General features: G+C 37.9%; 1 protein-coding gene across 1 annotated transcript in view; it reads left to right on the top strand.

Annotated features, from left to right (window-relative positions):
• The window catches only part of PARD3B (par-3 family cell polarity regulator beta), a 999887-nt gene that overhangs the window by 578199 nt on the left and 408780 nt on the right, over nt 1-12908 (top strand). Inside the window, exon 11 of the mRNA XM_032403913.1 lies at nt 11161-11346. Coding sequence (XP_032259804.1) covers nt 11161-11346 — 186 coding nt within the window. The remainder of the gene's footprint in view (nt 1-11160; nt 11347-12908) is intronic.

The following is a 12908-nucleotide window of genomic DNA, read 5'->3' as shown; positions in this document are numbered from 1 at the left end:
GTAGATTGCTCTAGGTAGCATAGACATTTTCACAGTATTTGTTCGTCCAGTCCATGAGCATGGAACGTTTTTCCATTTCTTTGTGTCTTCCTCAATTTCTTTCATGAGTATTCTATAGTTTTCAGAGTACAGATTCTTTGCCTATTTGGTTAGATTTATTCCTAGATATCTTAAGGGTTTGGGTACAATTGTAAATGGGATCGACTCCTTAATTTCTCTTTCTTCTGTCTTATTGTTGGTGTATAGAAATGTAACTGATTTCTGTGCATTGATTTTATATCCTGCAACTTTACTGAATTCTGTATGAGTTCTAGCAGTTTTGGGGTGGAGTATTTTGGGTTTTCCACATACAGTATCATATCATCTGTAAAAAGTGAGAATTTCACTTCTTCTTTGCCGATTCAGATGCCTTTTATTTCTTTTTATTGTCTGATTGCTGAGGCTAGGCCTTCTAGTACTATGTTGAATAGCAGTGGTGATAGTGGACATCCCTGCCATGTTCCTGACCTTAGGGGAAAAGCTCTCAGTTTTTCCCTATTGAGAATGATATTTGCTGTGGTTTTTTCATAGATGGCTTTTATGATATTGACGTATGTACCCTCAATCCCTACACTGTGAAGAGTTTTGATCAAGAAAGGATGCTGTACTTTGTCAAATGCTTTTTCTGCATCTATTGAGAGGATCATATGGTTCTTGTTCTTTCTTTTATTAATGTCGTGTATCACGTTGATTGATGTGTGGATATTGAACCAACCTTGCAGCCCAGGAATAAATCCTACTTGGTCATGCTGAATAATCCTTTTAATGTACTGTTGGATCCTATTGGCTAGTATTTTGGTGAGAATTTTTGCATCCATGTTCATCAGGGATATTGCTCTGTAATTCTCCTTTTTGATGGGGTCTTGTCTGGTTTTGGGACCAAGGTAATGCTGGCCTCATAAAATGAGTTTGGAAGTTTTCCTTCCATTTCTATTTTTTGGACAGTTTCAGAAGAATAGGTATTAATTCTTCTTTAAACGTTTGGTAGAATTCCCCTGGGAAGCCATCTGGCCCTGGGCTCTTGTTTGTTGGGAGATTTTTGATGACTGCTTCAATTTCCTTGCTGGTTACAGGTCTGTTCAGGTTTTCTATTTCTTCCTGGTTCAGTTTTGGTAGTTTATACATCTCTAGGAATGCACCCATTTCTTCCAGATTATCTAATTTGCTGGCATATACTTGCTTATAATATGTTCTTATAATTGTTTGTATTTCTTTGGTGTTGGTTGTGATCTGTCCTCTTTCATTCATGATTTTATTTATTTGGGTCATTTCTCTTTTCTTTTTGATAAGTCTGGCCAGGGGTTTATCAATCTTGTTAATTCTTTCAAAGAACCAGCTCCTAGTTTTGTTGATCTGTTCTACTGTTCTTTTGGTTTCTATTTCATTGATTTCTGCTCTGATCTTTATTATTGCTCTTCTCCTGGTGGGCTTAGGCTTTATTTGCTGTTCTTTCTCCAGCTCCTTCAGGTGTAGGGTTAGGTTGTGTATTTGAGACCTTTCTTGTTTCTTGAGAAAGGCTTGTATTGCTATGTACTTTCCTCTTAGGACCGCCTGTGCTTCATCCCAAAGATTTTGAAAAGTTGTGTTTTCATTTTCATTTGTTTCCATGAAGTTTTTTAATTCTTCTTTAATTTCCTGGTTGACCCATTCATTCTTTAGTAGGATGCTCTTTAACCTCCATGTATTTGAGTTCTTTCAACTTTCTTCTTTTGATTGAGTTCTAGTTTCAAAGTGCTGTGGTCTGAAAATATGCAGGGAATGATCCTAATCTTTGGTACCAGTTGAAACCTGATTTGTGACTCAGGATGAGATCTAATCTGGAGAATGTTCCATGGGTACTAGAGAAGAATGTGTATTCTGTTGCTTTGGGATGGAATATTCTGAATATATCTGTGAAGTCCATCTGGTCCGGTGTGTCATTTAAAGCCTTTATTTCCTTGTTGATCTTTTGCTTAGATGATCCATCCATTTCAGTGAGGGGGTGTGTTACAGTCCCTTACTATTATTGTATTATTGTCGATGTGTTTCTTTTATTTTGTTATTAACTGGCTTGTATAACTGGCTGCTCCCATGTTAGGGGCATAGATATTTACAATTGTTAGATCTTCTTGTTGGGTAGACCCTTTAACTATGATGTAGTGTCCTTCCTCATCTCTTATTATAGTCTTTGGTTTAAAATCTAATTTGTCTGATATAAGGATTGCCACCCCAGCTTTCTTTTGGTGTCCATTAGCATGGTAAATGGTTTTCCACCCCCTCACTTTCAATCTGGAGGTGTCTTTGGGTCTAAAATGAGTCTCTTGCAGACAGCATATCGATGGGTCTTGTTTTTTTGATCCAATCTGATAGCCTGTGTCTTTTGATTGGGGCATTTAGCCCATTTACATTCAGGGTAACTATTGAAAGATATGAATTTAGTGCCATTGTATTGCCTGTAAGGTGACTGTTACAGTATATTGTCTATGTTACTTTTAGGTTCTTTCTTTGCTTAGACGACCCCTTTCAATATTTCTTGTAGGGCTAGTTTGGTGTTCACAAATTCTTTTAGTTTTTGTTTGTCCTGGAAGCTTTTGATCTCTCCTTCTATTTTCAATGACAGCCTAGCTGGATATAGTATTCTTGGCTGCATATTTTTCTGGTTTAGTGCTCTGAGTATATCATGCCAGTCCTTTCTGGCCTTCCAGGTCTCGGTGGATAGGTCTGCTGCCAATCTAATGTTTCTACCATTGTAGGTTACGGACCTTTTGTCCTGAGCTGTTTTCAGGATTTTTCTCTTTGTCCCTTGAGACTTGTGAGTTTTACTTTAGATGTCGGGGGGTTGACCTATTTTTACTGATTTTGAGGGGTTTCTCTGTGCCTCCTGGATTTTGATGCCTGTTTCGTGCCCCAAATTAGGGAAGTTCTCTGCTATAATTTGCTCCCATATAACTTCTGCCCCTTTCTCTGTTTCTTCTTCTGGGATCCCAATTATTCTAATGTTGTTTTGCTTTATGGTATCACTTATCTCTCGAATTCTCCCCTCATGATCCAGTAGTTGTTTATCTCTCTTTTTCTTAGCTTCTTTATTCTCCATGATATTTGTTTGATAAAAATGGTTAGTATATCTCTCAAGGTCCAACTATGTAGATTCCTCTGTTTCTTTTTTCCTATTCTTAAATTCGACTCTCCCTTTCCAGATAATTCTGTGAATGAAACAGAAAGGCCCTCGCATATTGTACAGTACACTTTTTGCCAATTATCTCTATGTAGACTGGCCACTTCATATAACAATGTTGCATACATACGAGATGCTTGATAAAAATTTGTTGGATCACTATGTTTTGCAAAGAGTGACTCTTGTCACTCAGGCCAGAATGGGCCAATCTCATTTCTTTATTCCAGCTCTAACAGGTTATTCATTGTGCTTGGGAATAGAGATAGTATTACAGAGAACAAAGTGAGGGAATGGAAAAATAGGGAAAGACATAACTGGATGGGAGGGATAAGGTAAAATATATTTAATTATGATAACAGAACAGCAGCTGTAAGAACTTGAAGAAAATTTGTATAAAAGAGATTAAAGGATTAATTAAGGCTAGGGGTGGTTAGGATAAAACATTAAAATGACTTATAAAAATTAGGATAAGTCAGTTAACATTTTGCTCACCATTTGGTTTTGCATTTCATTTATTTTTTTTATTTAATAAAAACAATATATATATATGTATATACATATATATCTAATTTTACTTATACCTGTTAACAATTTACTCACCATTTGGTTTTGCATTTCATTTATTTTTTTTTATTTAATAAAATTATATATATATATAAATAATTTCAGTGTTTTCCCGATTGAAAATTATGTTCCAGTATTGGATTATGAAATTAGTATAGAGGATTGTGACCAAATTAAAAATTAAATAAGATATCATAGAAATCACTAAAAGGCATTGCACTCTGGTTAAGTATTGTTTCATGAAACTTTTGTTTATAGGTGTATGTGTACACATATATGTTTTTGCTTGGAGGGTAAACAGACAGAAAGATGGCTGATGTGTCTTTGGGTACTGGATCACAGTGCTTCCCAGACTTGATGAAATGTACCATGAATACTGCTGTTTGCAGTATTCAGTAAAGTTTTGAAGTACATGTTATAATTTAAAACCATGAGCAGTCCAGTGTTCATCACAGATTGGTAGCAATAACACCTCTTGATGCCTTCATTGAGGATCTGATGCTGACACTGAGCTATGTTATCATCTCTCCTAGGAACTGGAAGCATTGTGTGAAAAGGGAAATTGGACTAGGTTACTTTTAAGGTTTCTTAAAACTATGATACTTTGTGCTTTTTATAATTATTTTTAATGTAAGAACTAATTTATAAACCTTTAAATTAGTAAAATCTGGGAAGGTAGAAATCAAATGTGATACCAGCAGTTTATTTATTTACATATATATGTATACAACCCACAAATATGTATTTACAGATACACATGTGTACATATACACAAGCACATACTGTTGGACATACACACAAACATCTATATCTATCTATGTATGTTTATTCACTCAGCAAATAGTTATCCAGTGCCTATTTTTGAGTCTGGCACTGTTTTAAGCACTGGCAATAAATTGGTGGAAAAAGAATCAGAATAATGTAAAAGTTCCCGCATTCAAGAGACCCTATTAAAAACATAATAAAATTAAAAATAAAGTTAAAAATTAAAAACATAATAAAAGAAAAAAACAAACAAACAAAAACAAATGAGCAGGAGCACCTGGGTGGTAAAGTTGTTTAAACGACTAAGTGGTTAAGTGGTTTTGGCTCTGGTGGTGGTCTCAGATTCGTGAGATCGGGCCGAGTCGGGCTCTATGCTCAACATGGAGTCTACTTAAGACTCACTCTTTCTCCTCCTGCCCCCCAAGCTCTCTCTCTCTAATAAATAAATAAATTTAAAAAAAAATAAAGTAAGCACGTATACAATATGTGATAAGTACTGTGGAGGAAAAGCAGGATGGTAGACATGGGTAGGGTGGTATTGAGAGGGCATTTAAGCAATTTGAAACTGAATGGTCAGGGACAACCTCACTAGTAAATTGATATTTGAACAGAGAATTGAAGGTAGTGAGGGAAGGAGGTCTGCAGGAATCTAGGGGAGGAGCATTCACAGCAGAGAGAAGAGGTTCTGCGAAGGTCTTGGGGCAGAAGCATGAAGGATGAAGGATGTACTGAAGAAAAGAAGAAAGGCAATGCAGCAAGCATAGGATAAGTAGTAGTAGAGATGAGCAGAGAGAAGAGTCAGGGCACTCAGCTTAGAATTTGTAGGACACTGACATTTTCTCTGAATGAGGTGGGAAGTCACCAGAAGGTTTTGAGTATTTGTTTTAATGGGACCATTCTGGCTGCTGTGTTGAGAAATATCCTGAAGAGGAGAAAAGTGGAAGCAGGGAGGCAGAAAGGAGACACTAGTACAGAGAGTGTCAGGAGAGAAGCAGTGGTGGCCCAGATGGTTAAAGTGATAGAATTCTGGGTGTTTGGTTTTTTTTAAGATTTCATTAATTTATTAGAGACAGAGAGAGAGAGAGCACAAGCAGGGGGAGGAGCAGAGGAAGAGGGAGAAACAGACTCCTGGCTGAGCACAGAGCCAGATGTGGGCCTCGCTCCCAGGACCCTGGGATCACGACCTGAGCCCAAGGCAGATGCTTAACTGACTGAGCCACTCAGGCACCCTGGGTGTGTTTTTAAAGTAGAGCTGACAGGAGTTGCTGACGGGTTGGATATAGAGTGTGAGATAAGAAGGAAGTCAACAATGACATTGAGGTCTCTTGCTAGAATGTCTGAAAGAATACAGTTCCCTATACTTGCTCAGGAGGAACAGGTTTAAGGGATGATCTGCTTCGACATGAGGATTTCAAGGTAGAAATCCTAATAAAATTGTTCACTAGAGAATTGGTTATGTGAGTCTTGTTTAGGGGAGAGAGGTGGAGATAGGAATTTATGCCTCATGAGTGTGTAAATAATATTTAAAACCATGAAATTAGGTGAGGTAACTTCAAAAATGATTCTTAGGACACTAACACTTAAAGATTGGTGAGATGGGGAAGAATCAGCAAAGGGAATTGTAAAGGAGTCTACCATGAATCGGGAGATGAACTATAAGAAACTGATGTCCTGGGACCAAGAAAAGAAAATATTTCAAAAAGTAGGGCTTCATCAATTTGGTCTAATGCTCCTGTAGATCAGGAAAGATAAAAGATGACAATTGACCATCGGATTTAGTAACATGGAAGTCATTGGCAATCTAAGAGGGATATAAATGTACTACACACATACATGCACACATAAACACACATGCATATATATGTATAGAGAGAATGCACATACACATTATATATTATGTAGTTTTAAAGAATGCATATAGTATATATACTACTGTAGGGTAATACATATTACATATAGTATAGGTAGTATTAGGAAATGCATATGTGTAAACATGCGTGTGTGTCATTATAGAGATGTGTTTACATCTTTCTAGTTGGCCATGCAATAATATAGCAAATGGTTCTTATACCTTCATAAATTCCTTTCAAAAACATTTATCTTTTTATAATGATGGATAAATGTCTAGAAAACACAGAAAAATTATAAAGAAGGAAACTGTGGTCCATATTGCAGTGCCAGTGGATAACTATCTTTTTTTTCTATGCAGACATATACACATATGCAGAGAGATGGGGCAGGGTTGTGAGGGAGGTAGGTAATAGGTAGATGGGTAGGTGTCAATATGTAGATAGTGTATATGTTATATAGTTGAAATGTACTGTACACATACATTATTATACTTAATGTTATGTTCTCACATGAGTAGAAGTCTTTATGTTAATACTATTTTATAGAAGTCTATGATTCTTAATAAATAAGAAAAGTACAAATCAGCATATACAGAAGCATAACTAACCTAACAAACACCACTTGATAGGCTAAATTTTTCTTCTGCGTTATATTAATAAAAGTCAGCATTTTGTGTATGTACCAATAAATTCAATATTTATCACTTTTCTTACTCTGTTAATCCCCCAAAGACCGTACTTCTTCCCCTAGAAAATTAGCTGCCATATAATGAGAGACATACAACCAGAGACATAACTAAGTGCAGAAATCCGTGACCAACTAAGTGGTCAGTCACAAACCTGTAGCCTGAGACTTAGTCCCTTTCTGGTACTTGGGAACATATCAGCAGGCAACACTGAAATCCCAAATACTTCTCTGGACCCTACTTGCCTTAAACTTGACCATACTTGGCAGTTGCCTTAAACTTGACAGTACTTGGCAGTTAAAGTTGACTGTACAGGGCAGTGGTTTTCAACTGGAAGTGATTTTGAGCCCAGGAGACATTTGGCAGTGTCTGAAGGCATTTGGGGTTATCATCACTGGGGAAGGAGGTACTATTGGCATCTAGTAGGTAATAGCCACAGATTCTGCTGACTGCCCTTTAATGCATAGGACAGCCTTCCACAACAAAGAATTATCAGGCCCCAAAATTCAGTACTGCTGAGACTGAGAAAGCTTTAGTTGTGGACCCTGAAAGGCTGGCCCTGGGTGGGTACCAGGGCATTAGGCCAAGACATATGCGCTAGGGGCATTTGGGCATCCATCCTGGGCCTGGCTCAAGGAACCTCACAGACTTTGTATCGAGAGACATGGCCTCCAGTGGCAAAGAATAAGAAATAATGAAAAGAAAAAAAAAAATGAAATTCACAAGATTTCCTTTCTTATGCCAGCATCTCGATTTTTTTCCCCTCTGGATAATTGTGAGTGTAAAAAGCAAGGGGTATTGTAGAAAGAGCTCTTGTCTGAAAGATAGGAAGCAAGGGAGGATCCAAAGTGTGGATATGTGGGTATGTCATTGCCTTTGGGGTCATCCTATCACTAAGGTCCTGCATTTGGGGCATTTGTGAGGCCTTAATTCCTCTTCTCCAAAATGTTGTCTGGCAAGATTTGAGTTTAATTTTTAGAGTTCTTTGTTGAAGCAAGATTATTGAAGGAAGACATTCAGCATATTGATTTTTTTGTATATTAGGTAAAGGGACATTTATTTCTAATAGAGGAAATGGCTATGTTAACTACTATAATGGCTTCCTTCACCATTGGGTGAATAGCAATGATAATGCCACTAATTATGCCTTGAGCCTGATATAGTGTCAGAAAGATATAAAACAGAACTATAGTTGAGTAGAGTACGTGAAATTGCATTGTGTCTCACTGTCGTTGTGGGAATCAGTCTTGGGATTTCTTGTGAGTAGGCCAAGTCATAGTGGTTCACAGAGGTTGAGACATAGCATAGCAGTTAAGAGTCTGACACAGGAACCACACTGCCTTGACTTCACAAAGCCCCAACACTGTCAAGTCTCATGGACTGTAATCATGGTACTTACCTGCTGTGCATTTCAGTCTCCTCATCTGTAAAATGGGCATGATAATATTCCTCATAGGGTTGTTATGAAGAGTAAGTATGTTAATATGTGTAAAGCACTTAGAACCATTGTTAGCCACTAGATTGTTTTTGTTGTTCTATTTCTGGCTGTCAGGTATCAGGGACTTAAAAGGGGAACCCTCTTGCACTGTTGATGGGAATGCAAACTGATGCAGCTACTCTGGAAAACAGTATGGAGTTTCTTCAAAAAGTTAAAAATAGAGCTACCCTATGATCCAGTAACTGCGCTAGTGGGTATTTACCCAAGAATTCGAAAATACTAATTCAAAGGGATACATGCACCCTGATGTTTATAGCAGCTTTATCTACAATAGTCAAATTATGGAAACAGCCCAAGTGTCCATCAACTGATGAAAGGTTAAAGAAAATATGGTATATGTGTACAATGGAATATTTCTCAGCCACAAAAAGAATGAAATCTTGCCATTTGCGACAATGTGAATGGAGCTAGAGAGTATTATGCTAAGTGAAATAAGTCAGAGAAAGACAAATATCATATGATTTCACTCAGATGTGGAATTTAAGAAAACAAATGAACAAAGGGAAAAAGAAAGAGAGAAAGGGACAAACCAAGAAACAGACTCTTAACTATAGAGAACAAACTGATGGTTACCAGAGAGGTCGGTGCGGGGATGGGTTAAATAGGTGAAGGGGATTAAGAAGGGCACTTGTGATGAGCACAGGGTGATGTATGGAAGTATTGAACCACTATATCGTACACCTGAAACTAATATAACACTGTATGTTAACTAACTGGAATTAAAATAAAAACAAAAAAATGAAATACATACGCACAAATGAAAAGATAGCCATAAATCACTTGGTTTCTATTTTGTTTTTACCACATATGTAGTAAATGAAAGGTGTTGGTACAAATAGTGATTGTCAATCTTAATTAAACACAGTTGCCAAAGAAATCATATTTGATCACAGAATAAAGTGGTTTGAAAACATTACTCAAGCAAAACTTAGCCTTGTGTCATTTTGTCTCTAGTAGATAAAAAGCCAAAGAAGCTTCTAGTCTTCCTCTAAAATGGTGTTCACAAACCTCTAGGAAGAACAGCTGTTCTTTAATTTGTACTTTAATTCAGTGGAACTTTATTAGACTAAAATTAAGCAAACCCCAGAGAGACCGGGAAACATAAATGATTATCAAATGTTCTAAATAGGACATTCTAGAAGACAAAGATGAAGGCTAACAGTTTACTTTTCATATTTAACTATGGCATTCCCATGGAGGGGAAAAACGGACAGCTAGTTTGAATCAAATAATAGGATGCTTCTTAGATAATAATATAATGAGTTTGTTAAAAGAACTAACTAGTAATGGGTTTATTAAATCAAGCAGTAAAGTTTCATTTCTTTGAAACCACCTATTGTCCAAATTTTTATAGCTAACTTCATTTACAGTGAAATTAAATGAAGGAACTATTTCTTTAAAGGTAGACATGGGTTTTCTCTATTTTGGTAGGAGTTGAAAATACTAGGTCAGTGGGTCTGGCAATGATCAGCCTCTTAATCCTGTTTTAATTATGGGTTCTTTGCGACTTCCCATTTTATAGTTGTTATTTGGTGACTGATATTCAGACATTCACAGTCATTTTTAAAATACGCAATTTTATAGAAGTGACCCTAAGATGAGAGTTTCTAGACATAATTACAGAGAGGAAAGAACTACCGACCTAGAATGATTTGAAGGTTTCTAGGGCTATCTCATTTTCAAATTTTCCAGTTAAACACTGTGGCCGAGTTTCACGTTTCTGCGAGCTTGGGAGGGATGCAGTAGGGACACCTGCAAAAATTATCATGTGGACAGCACTTTTCTGTAGTCGCTGCTGTATATTTGAAAACATCAGGGGCCAAGTATGATTAACCTTATGCTTCTCCCTGGAAACTTGAACCCTAAGTGTGCCTGTTGCCTCCGTACACTGTTACTCTATTTTTTTGAGAACAGCTGTGCTTGTGGCTAGATGGACACAAATGTTTGTCGTGCATTATCATTTTTGTTTAGGTTCAAAATCTGATTGCCAGTGAGTTATACTATCAAAGAAGCAAACTTAAGGCATGAGTTGGACAAAGTGAAGTTTAATTCAGTGATTCTCATTATAAATCACATTTCCCTAAGTTTAAGATAACATTTTTTTCAGTTCTCTCTATCCAGTTGACATTCTTGATCAAGAACATTTTTTCCATGGTAAATAATGTGTTTTAAATTATACAAGCCAAATATTTCCCCAAAATTTTAGCATGTTTCTACACTAAGCTCTGTTTCTTCATCTGTATAATGAAGATATTAAGATCACCTTATCTCTAAGGTCTTTTCTGGTACTTAAGATCCCCTAAGTAATATCCAGGCTTTTTAATTATTGAGACTATTCTGCTGAATTTCCAAATATTTTCAGGATGTTTCAAATGGCATGACTCCACCTAGCCAAAGGATCCTCTCTGTTGGCCATCGGGAAATATGACTCCCAAGAACTCTTCCACCACCCATGGACATGGTGGTGGCCCTTTGTAGAGAGAGAAGACCAGCCTGTTAGAGGTCCAATCAAACTGTCTTGCCAGTTGCCTCTGTGTGTGGCCATTTGGGTGTAAACACTAATCTGCTTTCTTCCCTTCACTCTTTCCATGTATACTTCAACAGAAAGGAGAACCTGATTGCTATGCACTCTCACTGGAAACAACTGAGCAACTCACCTTCGAGATCCCCCTGAATGATTCAGGTTCTGCTGGTCTTGGCGTGAGCTTGAAAGGGAACAAATCTCGAGAAACTGGAACGGACTTGGGAATTTTTATCAAATCCATCATCCATGGAGGTGCTGCTTTCAAGGTCAGTAGGACTGCTGTTTGCCTGTCAGGGTGAAGGTGCTTGAGATGTGGCTGTTTGGGAACTGGGTGGAGAGAGTGTCTGAAGACGTGAGACCACAAGGCTCTCCTGCAGGTGCAGGAAGTGTATGTGTGAACAGATCTGGGCAACAGTCATCTGTGTTCACACTCTGTGTGGTTAGTTTTATTTTCTAGACGTTGTTCTCTAAACCCATCATGATTAATACTCTTTCTTCCATTCCTTTTATCACTCTGTTAGGATTCCTCTGAATTTGTAACCTGACAGAGTTGAACCTAAAAATACATTCAGAAAAACAAAACTAAAAACAAGTCAACATGAAGGCAGCAAATAAGGAAATTGCTTTTGCAAGAATGAAAGCTCAGTGGAGCCTGAGAATGATTGTAGTGTAAATTAAAGGTTATTTATCACATTATATGCACTTGAAGATAGCCATGGTGCCAGGAATGCATGTTTGCCTTTGAACTTGGAAAAGCTTACAGATTTCCAGAAAAAAAAGGAAAGAACGTGATTCTGCCTTTTCACATTGGGGTGAGAAGTGTGATCATTGCTGTTAACATAGTGTAATGGTTAACTAGGTTGCCTGGGTTCAAATCCAGCTTCATCTCCATGTGCTCCAACTAGCACACCATTGCTAGCCACATGGGAAAGTGGGCTAGGAACTTGACCTGCAGTGCTCCCCTTTCTTCATCTCTGGAGGGTGCATAATAGGTAACACCTAGTTCAAGTGTCCTAAGGATTAAATTAACACACACACTGTGATTAAAACAGCAAAGTGATTAGAGAGGGAGGGAAACCATGTTTGTGCTTATTGCCAGCTCTCCTCCCCACCATCATCATTTCATGCCATGCCATGAGGCTTCTTGAGTTTGCATCCTGCCCAGACTACTCTCACCCGCTGTCAATGCGGACAAGTTACTTGTCTCCGTATGCCTCAGTTTCCTCATTTGTAAAATGAGTAAAATTAATAGAGCCTACCTCCTAGTGCTCTTAGGAGGACTAAGAGAGATACCGTATGCATATTGTCTAGCACGGTGCCTATGGGAACCTTTCAACAAATGTTAGCCATTTAAAAATAATCTGTTGTTAATCACACGTGACCCTCCCTAAACAAAAGCCAAGAAGGCCTAAGTAGAGTTTACAGGAGCATCTCTGGTCCTGGAATCCTGGCTTTGTTGAAGCCTTTGTCTCTTCTCACTTATAATTCCACATTTGTTTCAGACCTAGACACTGAGCTAATGCCTTTTTTCCTTGGGAAATAAGAAATTCATTGTGGGTAGACAACTTTTTAATGTACTCCTTGGATCAGTTAATTTTTTTTTTGCATAATAAATAATGACAAGATTTCAGTAACCTACATCAGTAAGCCTTTACGCCCCTCATGGCTCTGCAGGACAACCAAAGGGGCTGTGGTTCAGGCTGCTGTCTCTTGTCACACCATACGTCTGCAGGTCTGAATGTCCTCCGTGTACCTCACCTACCCAGGACCAGCGTGCTAGCTGGACCATGTTCTTCTCATGCCCTGAGGTGGCAGAGGGCCAGCAGCA

Source organism: Phoca vitulina, unplaced genomic scaffold, assembly GCF_004348235.1.
Source record: "Phoca vitulina isolate PV1807 unplaced genomic scaffold, GSC_HSeal_1.0 scaffold1, whole genome shotgun sequence".
NCBI lineage: Eukaryota > Metazoa > Chordata > Mammalia > Carnivora > Phocidae > Phoca > Phoca vitulina.
This window is presented reverse-complemented; position numbering and strand designations above follow the sequence as displayed.